This window comes from Pelophylax lessonae (assembly GCF_965119305.1).
Source record: "Pelophylax lessonae genome assembly, chromosome: 3".
Classification (NCBI taxonomy): domain Eukaryota; kingdom Metazoa; phylum Chordata; class Amphibia; order Anura; family Ranidae; genus Pelophylax; species Pelophylax lessonae.
In genome coordinates, this window is record NC_138770.1 from 29,928,123 (window position 1) to 29,941,835 (window position 13,713).

Consider the following 13,713-nt stretch of genomic DNA (forward strand, 5'->3'; position numbering starts at 1 on the left):
AAGCCTACAATCGGCAGATCGGTCGTCGGCCGAAAAGCGTTACGTGTGTACGGGCCTTAAGAAATAAATCCATGATAAACAGACACAGTGCAAAGGAGAACTCCATATTGTTAGGAAAAAAATATTATACCATAAATAATTGCTACTCAATCTATGTAGTAACTTCTTTTTTTTTTTTAAATCGAAATTCAAACTACGGCTAATAAAGTCTCCTAAGGCCTGTCAAAAAAGACAGTGTAAAGGGCCATACACACTATAAGATTTTCTGAAGACTTTTTCCTTCAGATTTACCTTTTTTATGTAGTGCAAGGGCCTGTCAGATTGTATACAAATTGAAAGTGTTTAGGTTTGACCTCATATTATATGGTTTTGGTAAGTCTAAAGGAAAAAGTCTTCAGAAAATCTTATAGTGTGTATGGCCCATAACAGTTGTTTCTGTTTGCTGGTTGAGAAAAATCTGTAAGGGGTTAATTACTGCTAAAGGAATACTGACACTGCAGCTTCTCACATCAGAGCACCATCCCAGCAGGTGAATAATCAAACAGACCCTGCCATACAGATGTAGTGCCCTCCTAGGTAGGTGCTAGAATGACTGGATATAGTTTTTGGTTTCTCTGCCTAACAGGGACACAGCTCTTGTTGTATTGATGATTAATATTGATCCAATAGCCATGGATTATATTGGACAGGTGGATGGAAGCCTGACAGATGAGAGCATGGATGTCTGTACAGCCCTGGCCAATTAGAAGGGGATGTGCCCCAAGGCATGCTGGGTACCTGCATTTATATCTGAAGAGCACATGGGCTCGTAGTCCAGTCCAGTCTACCTCTAGGGAGAGAGGTCTAAGTGGGGAGGGGGCTGCTGTCTCTCCCTTGCAGAGGCTGCCAGGCAGCCTTGGGTGGGCGACCTAAGGGCCTAAAACATTGAAGTTGCAACCCCATTGGTCCTTACGAGGGCTGACTGAGGGAGGATGTCTGCGGATCCTGTCTGGTACTACTGAGGAAGACTGGTGTGTGTGCTCCAAGAGCCTTGCGAGTATAGACCCCCCACAGGGGATCCTTGGGACTTGTGCTGTTAGATCCTCCTCTGGCTGCTAGAAGTCAGTTACTGGGTGCAAGCTAAAGGAGACACTGGCTAGCGTCTTGAAGAGGCAAGGTTCATTGAGTTCCTTCAGCTACAAAGGGACTTGTTCATCCCATACAGGTGCTTTATGGTCCTGCAGATGATCTGCGATACAGTTCTATTGAGAGAGTTGTCCTCACCTGTAAATAGTTATTTGGAGTATCCTACTAAATCCCTTCTCTTAGCCCACAAAAATGGGAAACTATAGATGTTCACAAGGAACCACTGTCATATGTGCGGACTTTAAGGGCACAGCATGAGACAGATAACAACTACATGGATTTATCCTGAAATAACATTTATTGATTTATCTAAAACCAGATCTCAATAAAATTACAAAACTGGCCTCAAACTGAGCTCAGCTCGTACACAGGAGATCAATGTCTCCTACTAATTTCACTCATGTACATCATACATATATAAGGATAAGTTGGTATATATCATAAGGTTCGTGTAGGTATAGATATTTTGTCTGTTCACTGGTCTACGTGTTTCGCACAAGGCTTCTTCAGGACTATGAAGATGTACAGTTTTCTTTTAAAAAAATCAGACTCGATATTAGTGTTTCATATACATAGAACATAATCTGTATTTATGTACATCATAATAAATACAAACATGGCTTACTAGCACACGGCCTTCCTTCCAACCTCCAACAAATTAACCACACCTGGGGCGGACACAGGGGGGAAAATCAGACCAAAATGTGTTGTATATATAGGTATCGGTCCTGATGATCCTAGGTACAAGATAAAATAGATATGTGTAGTAGTGTGAGGAGTAATTACATTCTCTATTCTATATCTATTCATACAGAAAGGAGGAAGGATAATCACCTTATGAAGATAGCAGGTTGGTATACACCGGATGGAGTTTATACTCCCATAATATGTGGGTGTCTCTCTCTATAGGGGTCACCTAGGTATATGATCAAAGATAATCTTGTTTATGACTCATAGTTAGTGTATTCTTGTCTTTAATAATGTAGGTTTCAGCCTACCTGTAGGTTAGGTATATCTCTTGGATATACTTACCGCCCCTTACCTATGTAAGAAATATCAAATGGAGGAGGAGCCTGCAGTAGTTATTTTTAATAAAGGATTTTTCAAAAATTGTGTGTGTGTTCTTATTACTTTTTGACACTTTTTTTGGTGAATAGATACGGGTAATATGTTCCCGATGCTCATTCACATGAAGGGATCTGGGGGCCCCCTTGGTAAAAGGGCTTTCAGATTATGAGAAGTCCCCTGCCTGCAGACCCCCACAAGCACAGGCCACGGTTGTGGGGAAGAGGCCCTTGTCTCCATCAACATTGGGACAAGGTGCTTTGGGGTGGGGGGGACAGAGCTTCCCCAAAGCACTAACCCTCCCAAGTTGAGGACATGTGGGCTGGTATGGTTAAGGAGAGGGGGCCCTCACTTGTCCCTCCCACTTTCCTGACCTGCCAGGCTGCATGCCGGGATAAAGGGTCTGGTTTGGATTTTAGGGGAGAACCCATGCTGGTTTTTTTTTTTTTTTACATTTTGGCCCCCGAAGAGACTGGTACGGAGACTGGGGGGGGGGGGAGGGGGACCACGCTGTTTTTTCTATTGCCGGCACTCTTTTCTTTCCATTCATCTGTCAGTGGGGAAGCCCACTGACAGCTGATGAGTCATGGTTGGTAAGGCTGCGGGCGGCCGGCTTCCTGGCTTGCTGCTTAACAACCAGCTATTTCTTCTCACAGAATTTGCATCGGACGATGTTTTTTTTTGACTGATCCGAATTCGAATCGTTCTGAAAAATTGGAGTTAGTTAGAAAGTGAATAAACCAAACAAATTTTCACAGATTTCAACAAAATTTATTACAATTTCATTTGGAGATTTGGATACATTCAAATCTAGGAATAACCAAAAATTTGTCGGAGTTTGTATTCGCAACGAAACAAATTTCATGTGTCTAAAACTTAATGGCCACCTGCTAACAGCTGGGCTCCCAGCCAATGCAAATGGCCGCCGGTGGCAGGGCCCACTCTCCAGGCATGGATCCTCTACATATGTGTGCCATTACACCACCCCGCTGATAGCTGGGGACTCAATGACCACTCGGGCCATCCTGGAAGACTTCTGGATACCAAAGGAAGCTCCTGACATCCAGCACAGCTGCCCAGCACCAGACCCGCCCACCAATACTTCCAATAGGTAGATAAACTTCATACAAAAATGGTCCTATAAGTGAGGAGGAGAAAAAAGGAAAGCAGCCATTGGCTTATCCTGAACATTTATGGGGGTGGGGTCTTATGGGTGAGAAACGAGGGCGGGGCTACTCAAACGTATGTTGCCATGGACATCTGTCAGGAAAGCACATTATGGCCACTAGATGGAACTGACCTTTATAGGAAATCCCAATTTGCTGTGACAAGGGAATGCGGGTCACATTTCGTCAACACATTTATAACAACCAGACCTGTAAATATTTGTGAAATCTTCCCGCACAAAATGTACTCAGCCACTGAAAGGTAAGGACTCCATTTTTATTTTCTCCTGCTATCAATGGCCAACACTTCATCCATGTCTTTGGTGATCTCTGATCTCCTTATGAAGGGTTTCTTACATGATGAAGATCAGCCATGGAGTATATCTGAGGTGTATATCAGGGTGTGCTTCTTCCACACATGTCCACCAACATTCATATAGAAGACATTTCCCGCACTCAAGGCACTAATACACCTCCAGGGGTGTGTGGGACCCCTGATGTACAGGAAGACAGGACTTCAGTGTGGAAACAATTCCCTCACTCAGGACAGGAAAGCGGCTTCTCACCAGTGTGCAATCTCTGATGTGTGGAAAGATTGGACTTCTGTGTAAAACATTTCCCACACTCAGGACAGGAATACGGCTTCTCCCCCGTGTGAGATCTCTGATGTGCAGAAAGACTGAACTTCTGTGTAAAACATTTCCCACACTCAGGACAGGAATACGGCTTCTCCCCCGTGTGAGATCTCTGATGTGCATAAAGACTGGACTTAAATGAAAAACATTTCCCGCACTCAGCACAGGAATACGGCTTCTCACCCATGTGAGATCTCTGATGTGTGGAAAGAGTTAACTTCATTGCAAAACATTTCCCACACTCAGGACAGGAATACGGCTTCTCACTAGTGTGCAATCTCTGATGCATGGAAAGATAGGACTTCTGTGTAAAACATTTTCCGCACTCAGGACAGGAATATGGCTTCTCTCCAGTGTGCAATCTCTGATGTGTGGAAAGATTGGACTTCTGTGTAAAACATTTCCCGCACTCAGGACAGGAATACGGCTTCTCACAAGTGTGTGATCTCTGATGCATGGAAAGATTGGACTTCTCTGAAAAACATTTCCCGCACTCGGGACAGGAATACGGCTTATCACCAGTGTGCAATCTTTGATGTGTAGAAAGATTAGACTTCCGTGAAAAACATTTCCCGCACTCAGGACAGGAATATGGCTTCTCACAAGTGTGCGATCTCTGATGTGTGGAAAGATTGGACTTCTCTGAAAAACATTTCCCGCACACAGTACAGGAAAGTGGCTTCTCCCCTGTGTGAGATCTCTGATGTGTGTAAAGATTGGACTTCTGTGCAAAACATTTCCCACACTCAGGACAGGAATACGGCTTCTCGCCAGTGTGCAATCTCTGATGCTTGTAAAGATTGGAGTTGCGTGAAAAACATTTTCCACACTCAGGACAAGAATACAGCTTCTCACCAGTGTGCAAGCTCTGATGATTGTTAAGACTAGACTTCTGTATAAAACATTTCCCACACTCAGGACAGGAATATGGCTTCTCACCGGTGTGAGTTCTTTTATGTACATTAAGATTGCGTTTCACGCGGAAACATTTCCCACACTCAGGACAGGAATACGGCTTCTCTCCTGTGTGCAATCTCTGATGTGTTGAAAGATGGGACTTTTGAGAAAAACATTTCCCGCACTCAGGACAGGAATGTGGCTTCTCACCTGTGTGAGATTTTTTATGCTCATTAAGACTGTCTTTGAAACTGAAATGCTTCCCACACTCAGTACAGATATATGGCTTCTCTCCGGTGTGAGATATTTTATGACGATTAAGTCTAGATTTAAAAGGGAAACACTTCCCGCACTCAGTACAGGGAAACCGCTTATGTGTTGGAAGGACGGCACCGTCCCTCATAGTTTGAGGTTCCTCAGGATTAGAGGAATACGATGGTCCGGCACTGTCCCTCACAGTCTGAGGTTCCTCAGGATAAGAGGAATACGATGGTCCGGCACCATCCCTCACAGTCTGAGGTTCCTCAGGATAAGAGGAATATGATGGTCCGGCACTGTCCCTCACAGTCTGAGGTTCCTCAGGATAAGAGGAATACGATGGTCCGGCACTGTCCCTCACAGTCTGAGGTTCCTCAGGATAGGAGGAATACGATGGTCCATCTACACTGTGTGGTGCCGGATGGACATTTGAGGTAGCCGGGTTTTCTCCTGGACTATACTGTGTGATGTCCTCATCTTCTACTTTACAGTCTGGAGACAAAGTGAGACAATCCTCTGAGGTTTTCCTCATCTCCCGTCCATGTACTAAAATAGAAATACAAAGATTATTACTAGACATCAGCAGATTGGTTCCCCTAAACCAGGACTCCGCCCACATCAGGCAGCTTTGTCTCTGAGGATCTTACAATTCCCCCCTCAAGGTAACTAGTAAATGGGTCCTCTGATCTCCTACCAGTTCATTTCTTTATTCATGGACCTTAGTCAGAGAGTGAGGAAACAACGAGAACTGTCTTTTATAGGAGTGACAGTGATGAGGGGATTATAGGACGAGTGTCCCCTCCCCCTCTATCATTCATTGCCATCTTCCCAACCCAAGAAGTCCCGCACTTCCTTATTTAGTCCATGATTTATTCATGAATAACAGCGGGGCTGAGCCCCACCAGAGGTCAGAGAGTGAGGATGGGGGGAGAACAACCAAGATGAAGACTGGACTGATCCTGAAGACCACCATCATTGGGTTATTGACTCCTCCCTCATTATCACTTTCTGTTTAAGGCTCTAAAGTTGGAGGAAGTTATCACATTATTATCACCATGTAAAAGTCTGTCCTCCAATCAAATCATCAGATATAAAATGTCCAGCTGGTAGGAAATGGGTGTAACAAAAGAGAATCCATATTATGTGTATATATAGCAGTGGGTAGAGGGGAGAGAGCAGAAGTCAGGAGTATGTAATGTACAACATAGAGTATATAGTGCAGGGGTGAGGAGTATGTAATGTACAACAGAGTATATAGTGCAGGGGTGAGGAGTATGTAATGTACAACATAGAGTATATAGTGCAGGGGTCAGGAGTATGTAATGCAGGTGCGGACGTACAGGGGTCGCCATGGCAACTGGGCCCCATGCTGCAGGGGCCTGAGAGGGCCCCCTGTATGTATAGAGATGAGGAGCGGCAAGCGGAGCTGAGACCGGAGCTCCCCGTTCCTCAGCCAAACTGTAAATCGTCACAGAGGAAGCTGGTCTCAGATTGGAAAGTGAAAGCAGAGTGTGTGCTGTGCTCTCTGCCTCCCCCTACAGTCCAATACCCGGCAGGTAGTTACAGGAAGGTACAGCCCTCTCTCTGCCATTTTTAAAAAGGCTTTCTGTATGTATGTGCATTTATGTATGTATGTATGTATGTATGTATGTATATGTGTGTGTGTGTTTATGTATATGTGTATGTGTGTGTATGCATGTGTGTGTTTATATGTGTGTGTATTTATGTATGTATGGATGTATGTATGTATGTGTATGTATGTGTGTGCATATGTACATCTATATATGTATGTATGTATGTGCATGTATGTATATGTGTGTGTGTGTTTATGTATATGTGTATGTGTGTGTATGCATGTGTGTGTTTATATGTGTGTGTATTTATGTATGTATGTATGTATGGATGGATGTATGTATGGATGTATGTGTGTGTGTGTGTGTGTGTGTGTGTATGTATGTGTGTGTTTATATGTGTGTGCATATGTGCATCTATATATGTATGTATGTGCATGTATGTATGTGTGTGTGCGTATGTATGTGTGTGTGCGTATGTGTGTGCATATGTGCATCTATATATGTGTGTGTGCATGTATGTATGTGTGTTTGTGTGTTTATATGTGCGTGGATATATGTACGTGTGTATGCTGATATATGTGTGTGTGTGTGTGTGTGTGTGTATATGTGCTTATATATGAGTATGTATATGTGTGTGTATGTGTGTACATGTGCATTTATGTGTGTGTGTGCACATTACTTTTAATCCTGACCCCATATATGTGTACAATCAGAAGTAATTTTTTTTTACAGCTTGTTCATAGTACCAGCAAGAAAATGCTATTCCTCTGAAAAGCGATCCATGCTCATATCGCTTTTCAGAGGCATTTGACAGGCGGTGAAAAGGCAATATGCTGCCTCCTCACTGCCTGTTTTAACCCCCGAATGCAGGGGTGGGGAACCTGCGGCCCGCACAATCAATCATTGCGTCCAGCCCTCCCCCCCCCCCCGTGCCGCTGAGCCTGTGTATGCCAGCGGAGCTGTCAGAAGGAGCCGATGGCTCTGTCCTGACAGTGTGAGTCACAGAAAAGCTTCAGAAAAGGGTGGACCCGGGGCGCAGAGCAGTGCGCCCCGAGCCCACCCATTCCTGTGACAATAGCGAATGAAAATTCTCTATTGTCACACGGATCCTCCTCCTAGCCAATCAGGAAGCGGGTCCGAGACCCGCTTCCTGATTGGCCGAAAGGCAAACACATGCCATTGGTCGAGGAGGAGGCAGGAGGACTCAAGGAGGGGGCACGCTGTGGTCAGCCTGCATTGAAAGGAGGCACGCTGTGGTCAGTCTGCATTGAAAGGGGGCACGCTGTGGTCAGTCTGCATTGAAAGGGGGCACGCTGTGGTCTCTCTGCATTGAAAGGGGGCACGCTGTGGTCAGTCTGCATTGAAAGGGGGCACGCTGTGGTCACTCTGCATTGATGGGGGCACGCTGTGGTCAGTCTGCATTGATGGGGGCACGCTGTGGTCAGTCTGCATTGAAAGGGGGCACGCTGTGGTCAGTCTGCATTGAAAGGGGGCACGCTGTGGTCAGTCTGCATTGAAAGGGGGCACGCTGTGGTCAGTCTGCATTGAAAGGGGGCACGCAGTGGTCACTCTGCATTGATGGGGGCACGCTGTGGTCAGTCTGCATTGAAAGGGGGCACGCTGTGATCTCTCTGCATTGAAAGGGGGCACGCTGTGGTCAGTCTGCATTGAAAGGGGGCACACTGTGGTCACTTTGCTTTGCAAGGGGGCACGCTGTGGTCAGTCTGCATTGAAAGGGGGCACACTATACCTTGATTACTGAAGGCCCCTTTCACACTTTTGTGACCTGAAAGTCACGCAATTTTTTACAGCGTTTTTTGCCGCAAAGCAATGCCTATTACATTTATGCATACATTTTGTACGGCCCCCGAATGATGTTACAAAAATCCAAATGGCCCTTGGCAGAAAAAAGGTTCCCCACCCCTGCCCTAATGCATCATCACTATGCTGTAACTGTGTACAATGCACACAATTGTGGGGTGGTTGTAGTGCAGCCCCAGTGCTGTCTCTGCAGCTACAGGGTGAACAGCTGGGGTTGGTAAAAACACAGTTAAAGCGTGTGGTTTTACCACCCCTCAACCCCACATGTGAACAGGCCCTTGGTTCACATCTGTGCAGCTGTGTATAGGGGGGCAGCAAATTCATTTCAGTGGGCCGCCCCACAGAAACACAGGGAAAAAAATTCCCTTTTTTTTTTTTATTGTGCTGCAGCAAAAAAGCACCAGGTTTGCCAATGTGTAGGGGTACCATTAAGAATGAATGACACCTCTGCATGTTTGCGTGTCAGGAACACGTGCAATTTACGCGTATTCTGTGACACAGAGTAATATGAAGCAAGCCTTAGACTGGGGGGCCTCCAGACTGAAAATACTTTCACGATGCCCTGACTGGAAAAAGATGGAGAAACACCGGCATAGAGGAACCCGTCTCTCCATTTTCTTCCTGCAGCCGCTGAATGCCTGGGGGAGGGAGAGGAGGAGAATCGGGGGGAAATGAAGAGATTGGTTCCTTTATATGCAGCTACCCCCACAACTCCTCCTATGCAGCTTCTTTCTGCTGCCCCCCCCCCCCTCGTCCCTACAGCTCTGCAAGGTTCCCTCTTCCCCTATCCCACCGGCTGCTTCAGGGAATCTGTCAGGATGAAGCATTTTCTGAATGGAGAGTCAGTGATCAATACCGATCACTGACTCTGTCTATTCATAACTGAAACATAGTAAACTGTATTTACAATGCTTCAGTATGTGAATGAATGGGAAGGTCTGTACAGAGCTATTCCTATCCATTTATTCTGTGCAGCTTCTGTGAGGCTTCAGAGAAGGAGATGGAAAGCTGTGTCTCAAAGGTGGAATATCAGGGGTCTGTTGAGACTCCTGATATTTCACCAAAGCCCCCCAATGGGGCTCCTAAAAAATTGTATTAGAAAAAAAAATAATATTGTAAGAAAAAAAAAAAATGAATATAGCAAATGGTAGAAAAATTTAATAAAAAAAAATAAAAACTACTGACCAATGGCAGAACTACCACACAAACATTGCATTTGCGTTCCGCCACCAGGCTGGGAGCGAAGGGCCCCATCCGGGAGGCCCTTTATGGTTTCTTGCATCAGGGCCCTGAAGGTTCTAGTTACACCACTGATGTAATGTACAACATAGAGTAATCAGGAGTATGTAATGTACAGCAGAGTATATAGTGCAGGGGTCAGGAGTATGTAATGAACAACACAGAGTATATAGTGCAGGGGTCAGGAGTATGTAATGTACAACACAGAGTATATAGTGCAGGGGTCAGGAGTATGTAATGTACAACACAGAGTATATAGTGCAGGGATCAGGAGTATGTAATGTACAACATAGAGTATATAGTGCAGGGGTCAGGAGTATGTAATGTACAACATAGAGTATATAGTGCAGGGGTCAGGAGTATGTAATGTACAACATAGAGTATATAGTGCAGGGGTCAGGAGTATGCAATGTACAACAAAGAGTATATAGTGCAGGGATCAGGAGTCATAATATTGATATTCAGTAATCAGTGGTGGCTTAAATGTTTACTTATCTGGGATAAGTTGCAGAGGTCCCACACCGCTGCCTCCCATCTCCTGAGACTGCACTCAGTGACTTGGATGTGAGACTATACAGACATATCCCTCCACCCGGCACAGCCAGCAAATAACAGAGCAAGAAACCCCGGGAGAATTGTTCTGTCAGAGATCTTGCTAGACCCGGGCATGGGGCAGAAGAACCAATGTACATACCCCAGGCGCCCAAGGCAAGGATCATCTATGGTGTAAAACAACATTTTGCTGCCAGCTGAACCCCAGAATCTCCATAAATCCAGTCTAGAGACATAAATTGTGTCTGCAGCACAGAGAAGGAAGATTATCCGAGAGAAATACAGGAATACAGGACGGGGAACACAGCTCAGGAAAGTGACCAGGGTATTACAGGCTGATATCACCCAGTCCCCGCCCTACTCTGGACCAATCAGTGAGCAGTATGGGTGGAGGAATGTATTTAGTGTTAATGGCCCACCTGTGCTGATCTCTGTAGGAGTGTCCTCCTCTATAAATGTCCCCGTTATTCCATCCTCCTCCATAGACTGCTGATCATCCCTCACATACCTCTCTTCTTCTTCTGCTTTAACCTCAAATTCTATATCGATTGGATCTCCACTCTAAATCAAGAAAATGAGAGAGAATATCATCTGGAAGATATAAGCTTACGTAAAAAACACACACATCCCCTCCACAGGTCCATGTTGTAGATACTCCGTCCCACCAACCTTGTAACAGTGAGGGATGGTGTGACCTTCCTGTGTGGAATCCCAGGAATACAGAGGACGGGGACATCTCTCTGGTGGGTTCCTGGTATTCGGTGGCTCCATCATATCCTTGTGTCCTTCTGAAAACTCCTCCATCACTCCATACTCCTCATCCTCCTCTTTATACTCTTCCTTTACAACAATATTATCCTTGGAGTTTTCATTCTGAAAGATATAATAAAATTTTCATTGTAAAAAAACACGATTGCTTATAAATGATAACTACCAATAATTATCAGACATCTACCTGATGATGGTGGGGGATGGTGTGACCTTCCTGTGTGGAATCCCGGGAATACAGAGGACGGGGACATCTCTCTGTTGGGTTCCCATTACTGGATCCATCTGTAGGAAACACACACACTGACTGAATACATTGTTTCTATGTGTTTATCAGATGATGGGGGATCTAGGTGGAGCCTCCGTACTGCTCTCTCCTTTACAATAAAGTCTCCTCTTACCCGGTGATGTGAGGGGCGGCTGATTCTCCATCATGACGTCCTTGTAGAGATCCTTGTGTCCTTCTAAATACTCCCACTCCTCCATGGAGAAATAGACAGTGACATCCTGACACCTTATAGGAACCTGACACACACAATGATACAGTCACCATCCAGACACATCCCTTGTCTGTTACTGGATAATGTCCCAGAATTCCCAGCACCGCTCACCTCTCCTGTCAGCAGCTCCATCATCTTCTTGGTGACTTCTAGAATCTTCTGCATGTTGTGTCTCTCAGGTCTTAGGGAGTCACATGGAGGCACTGTGATGGTCATATGATCACCTGACTTCAGAAGAGGAAATCTCTGTATTGGAGAATTAACAGGAATATCATGTTAGAATCCCAGAATCCTCCTCACCTCTCTGGTCAGGTCTGTGTTTGATTAATAGAGAGAAGAGTGATGTCATGTGACCTCCCAGAATCCTCCTCACCTCTCCGGTCAGCAGGTAGATGATCTCCAGGGTGAGGTTTAGTATCTTCTCAGTCATGTGACTCCCGTCCTCCTCCATCCTCATTCGTTCTGTCACTCGATCTATACAGGTTTCTGTCTAGACAGGTAAGGATAAAAATATATATGTAAGTGGGGAAATGTTCTGACCCTGAGGGGGTTGATCTAGGTTCTCCACACTACATACAGTGCCTTGCGAAAGTATTCGGCCCCCTTGAACTTTGTGACCTTTTGCCACATTTCAGGCTTCAAACATAAAGATATAAAACTGTAATTTTTTGTGAAGAATCAACAACAAGTGGGACACAATCATGAAGTGGAACGAAATTTATTGGATATTTAAAACTTTTTTAAGAAATAAAAAACCTAAAAATTGGGCGTGCTAAATTATTCAGCCCCCTTAAGTTAATACTTTGTAGCGCCACCTTTTGCTGCGATTACAGCTGTAAGTCGCTTGGGGTATGTCTCTATCAGTTTTGCACATCGAGAGACTGACATTTTTGCCCATTCCTCCTTGCAAAACAGCTTGAGCTCAGTGAGGTTGGATGGAGAGCGTTTGTGAACAGCAGTTTTCAGTTCTGTCCACAGATTCTCGATTGGATTCAGGTCTGGACTTTGACGTGGCCATTCTAACACCTGGATATGTTTATTTGTGAACCATTCCATTGTAGATTTTGCTTTATGTTTTGGATCATTGTCTTGTTGGAAGACAAATCTCCGTCCCGGTCTCAGGTCTTTTGCAGACTCCATCAGGTTTTCTTCCAGAATGGTCCTGTATTTGGCTCCATCCATCTTCCCATCAATTTTAACCACCTTCCCTGTCCCTGCTGAAGAAAAGCAGGCCCAAACCATGATGCTGCCACCACCATGTTTGACAGTGGGGATGGTGTGTTCAGGGTGGTGAGCTGTGTTGCTTTTACCCCAAACATAACGTTTTGCATTGTTGCCAAAAAGTTTGATTTTGGTTTCATCTGACCAGAGCCCCTTCTTCCACATGTTTGGTGTCTCCCAGGTGGCTTGTGGCAAACTTTAAACAATACTTTTTATGGATATCTGTAAGAAATGGCTTTCTTCTTGTCACTCTTCCATAAAGGCCAGATTTGTGCAGTATACGACTGATTGTTGTCCTATGGACAGAGTCTCCCACCTCAGCTGTAGATCTCTGCAGTTCATCCAGAGTGATCATGGGCCTCTTGGCTGCATCTCTGATCAGTCTTCTCCTTGTATGAGCTGAAAGTTTAGAGGGACGGCCAGGTCTTCGTAGATTTGCAGTGGTCTGATACTCCTTCCATTTCAATATTATCGCTTGCACAGTGCTCCTTGGGATGTTTAAAGCTTGGGAAATCTTTTTGTATCCAAATCCGGCTTTAAACTTCTCCACAACAGTATCTCGGACCTGCCTGGTGTGTTCCTTGTTCTTCATGATGCTCTCTGCGCTTTAAACGGACCGCTGAGATTATCACAGTGCAGGTGCATTTATACGGAGACTTGATTACACACAGGTGGATTCTATTTATCATCATTAGTCATTTAGGTCAACATTGGATCATTCAGAGATCCTCACTGAACTTCTGGAGAGAGTTTGCTGCACTGAAAGTAAAGGGGCTGAATAATTTTGCACACCCAATTTTTCAGTTTTTTATTTGTTAACAAAGTTTGAAATATCAAATAAATTTGGTTCCACTTCATGATTGTGTCCCACTTGTTGCTGATTCTTCCCAAA

General features: G+C 44.9%; 2 protein-coding genes across 2 annotated transcripts in view; one reads left to right on the forward strand and one right to left on the reverse strand.

The window, feature by feature from the left end:
• Positions 1–12,062, reverse strand: part of LOC309549866 (uncharacterized protein) — a gene marked incomplete at its 3' end in the record, with an annotated part of 148,965 nt that extends 136,903 nt beyond the window's left edge. Inside the window, 5 exon segments of the mRNA XM_082250362.1 lie at positions 3,923–4,885; positions 10,752–10,893; positions 10,969–11,205; positions 11,712–11,846; positions 11,974–12,062. Coding sequence (XP_082106488.1) covers positions 3,923–4,885; positions 10,752–10,893; positions 10,969–11,205; positions 11,712–11,846; positions 11,974–12,057 — 1,561 coding nt within the window. The 5' untranslated portion in view covers positions 12,058–12,062.
• The window catches only part of LOC309550266 (uncharacterized protein), a gene marked incomplete at both ends in the record, with an annotated part of 211,727 nt that overhangs the window by 172,614 nt on the left and 25,400 nt on the right, over positions 1–13,713 (forward strand). The window lies entirely within an intron of this gene.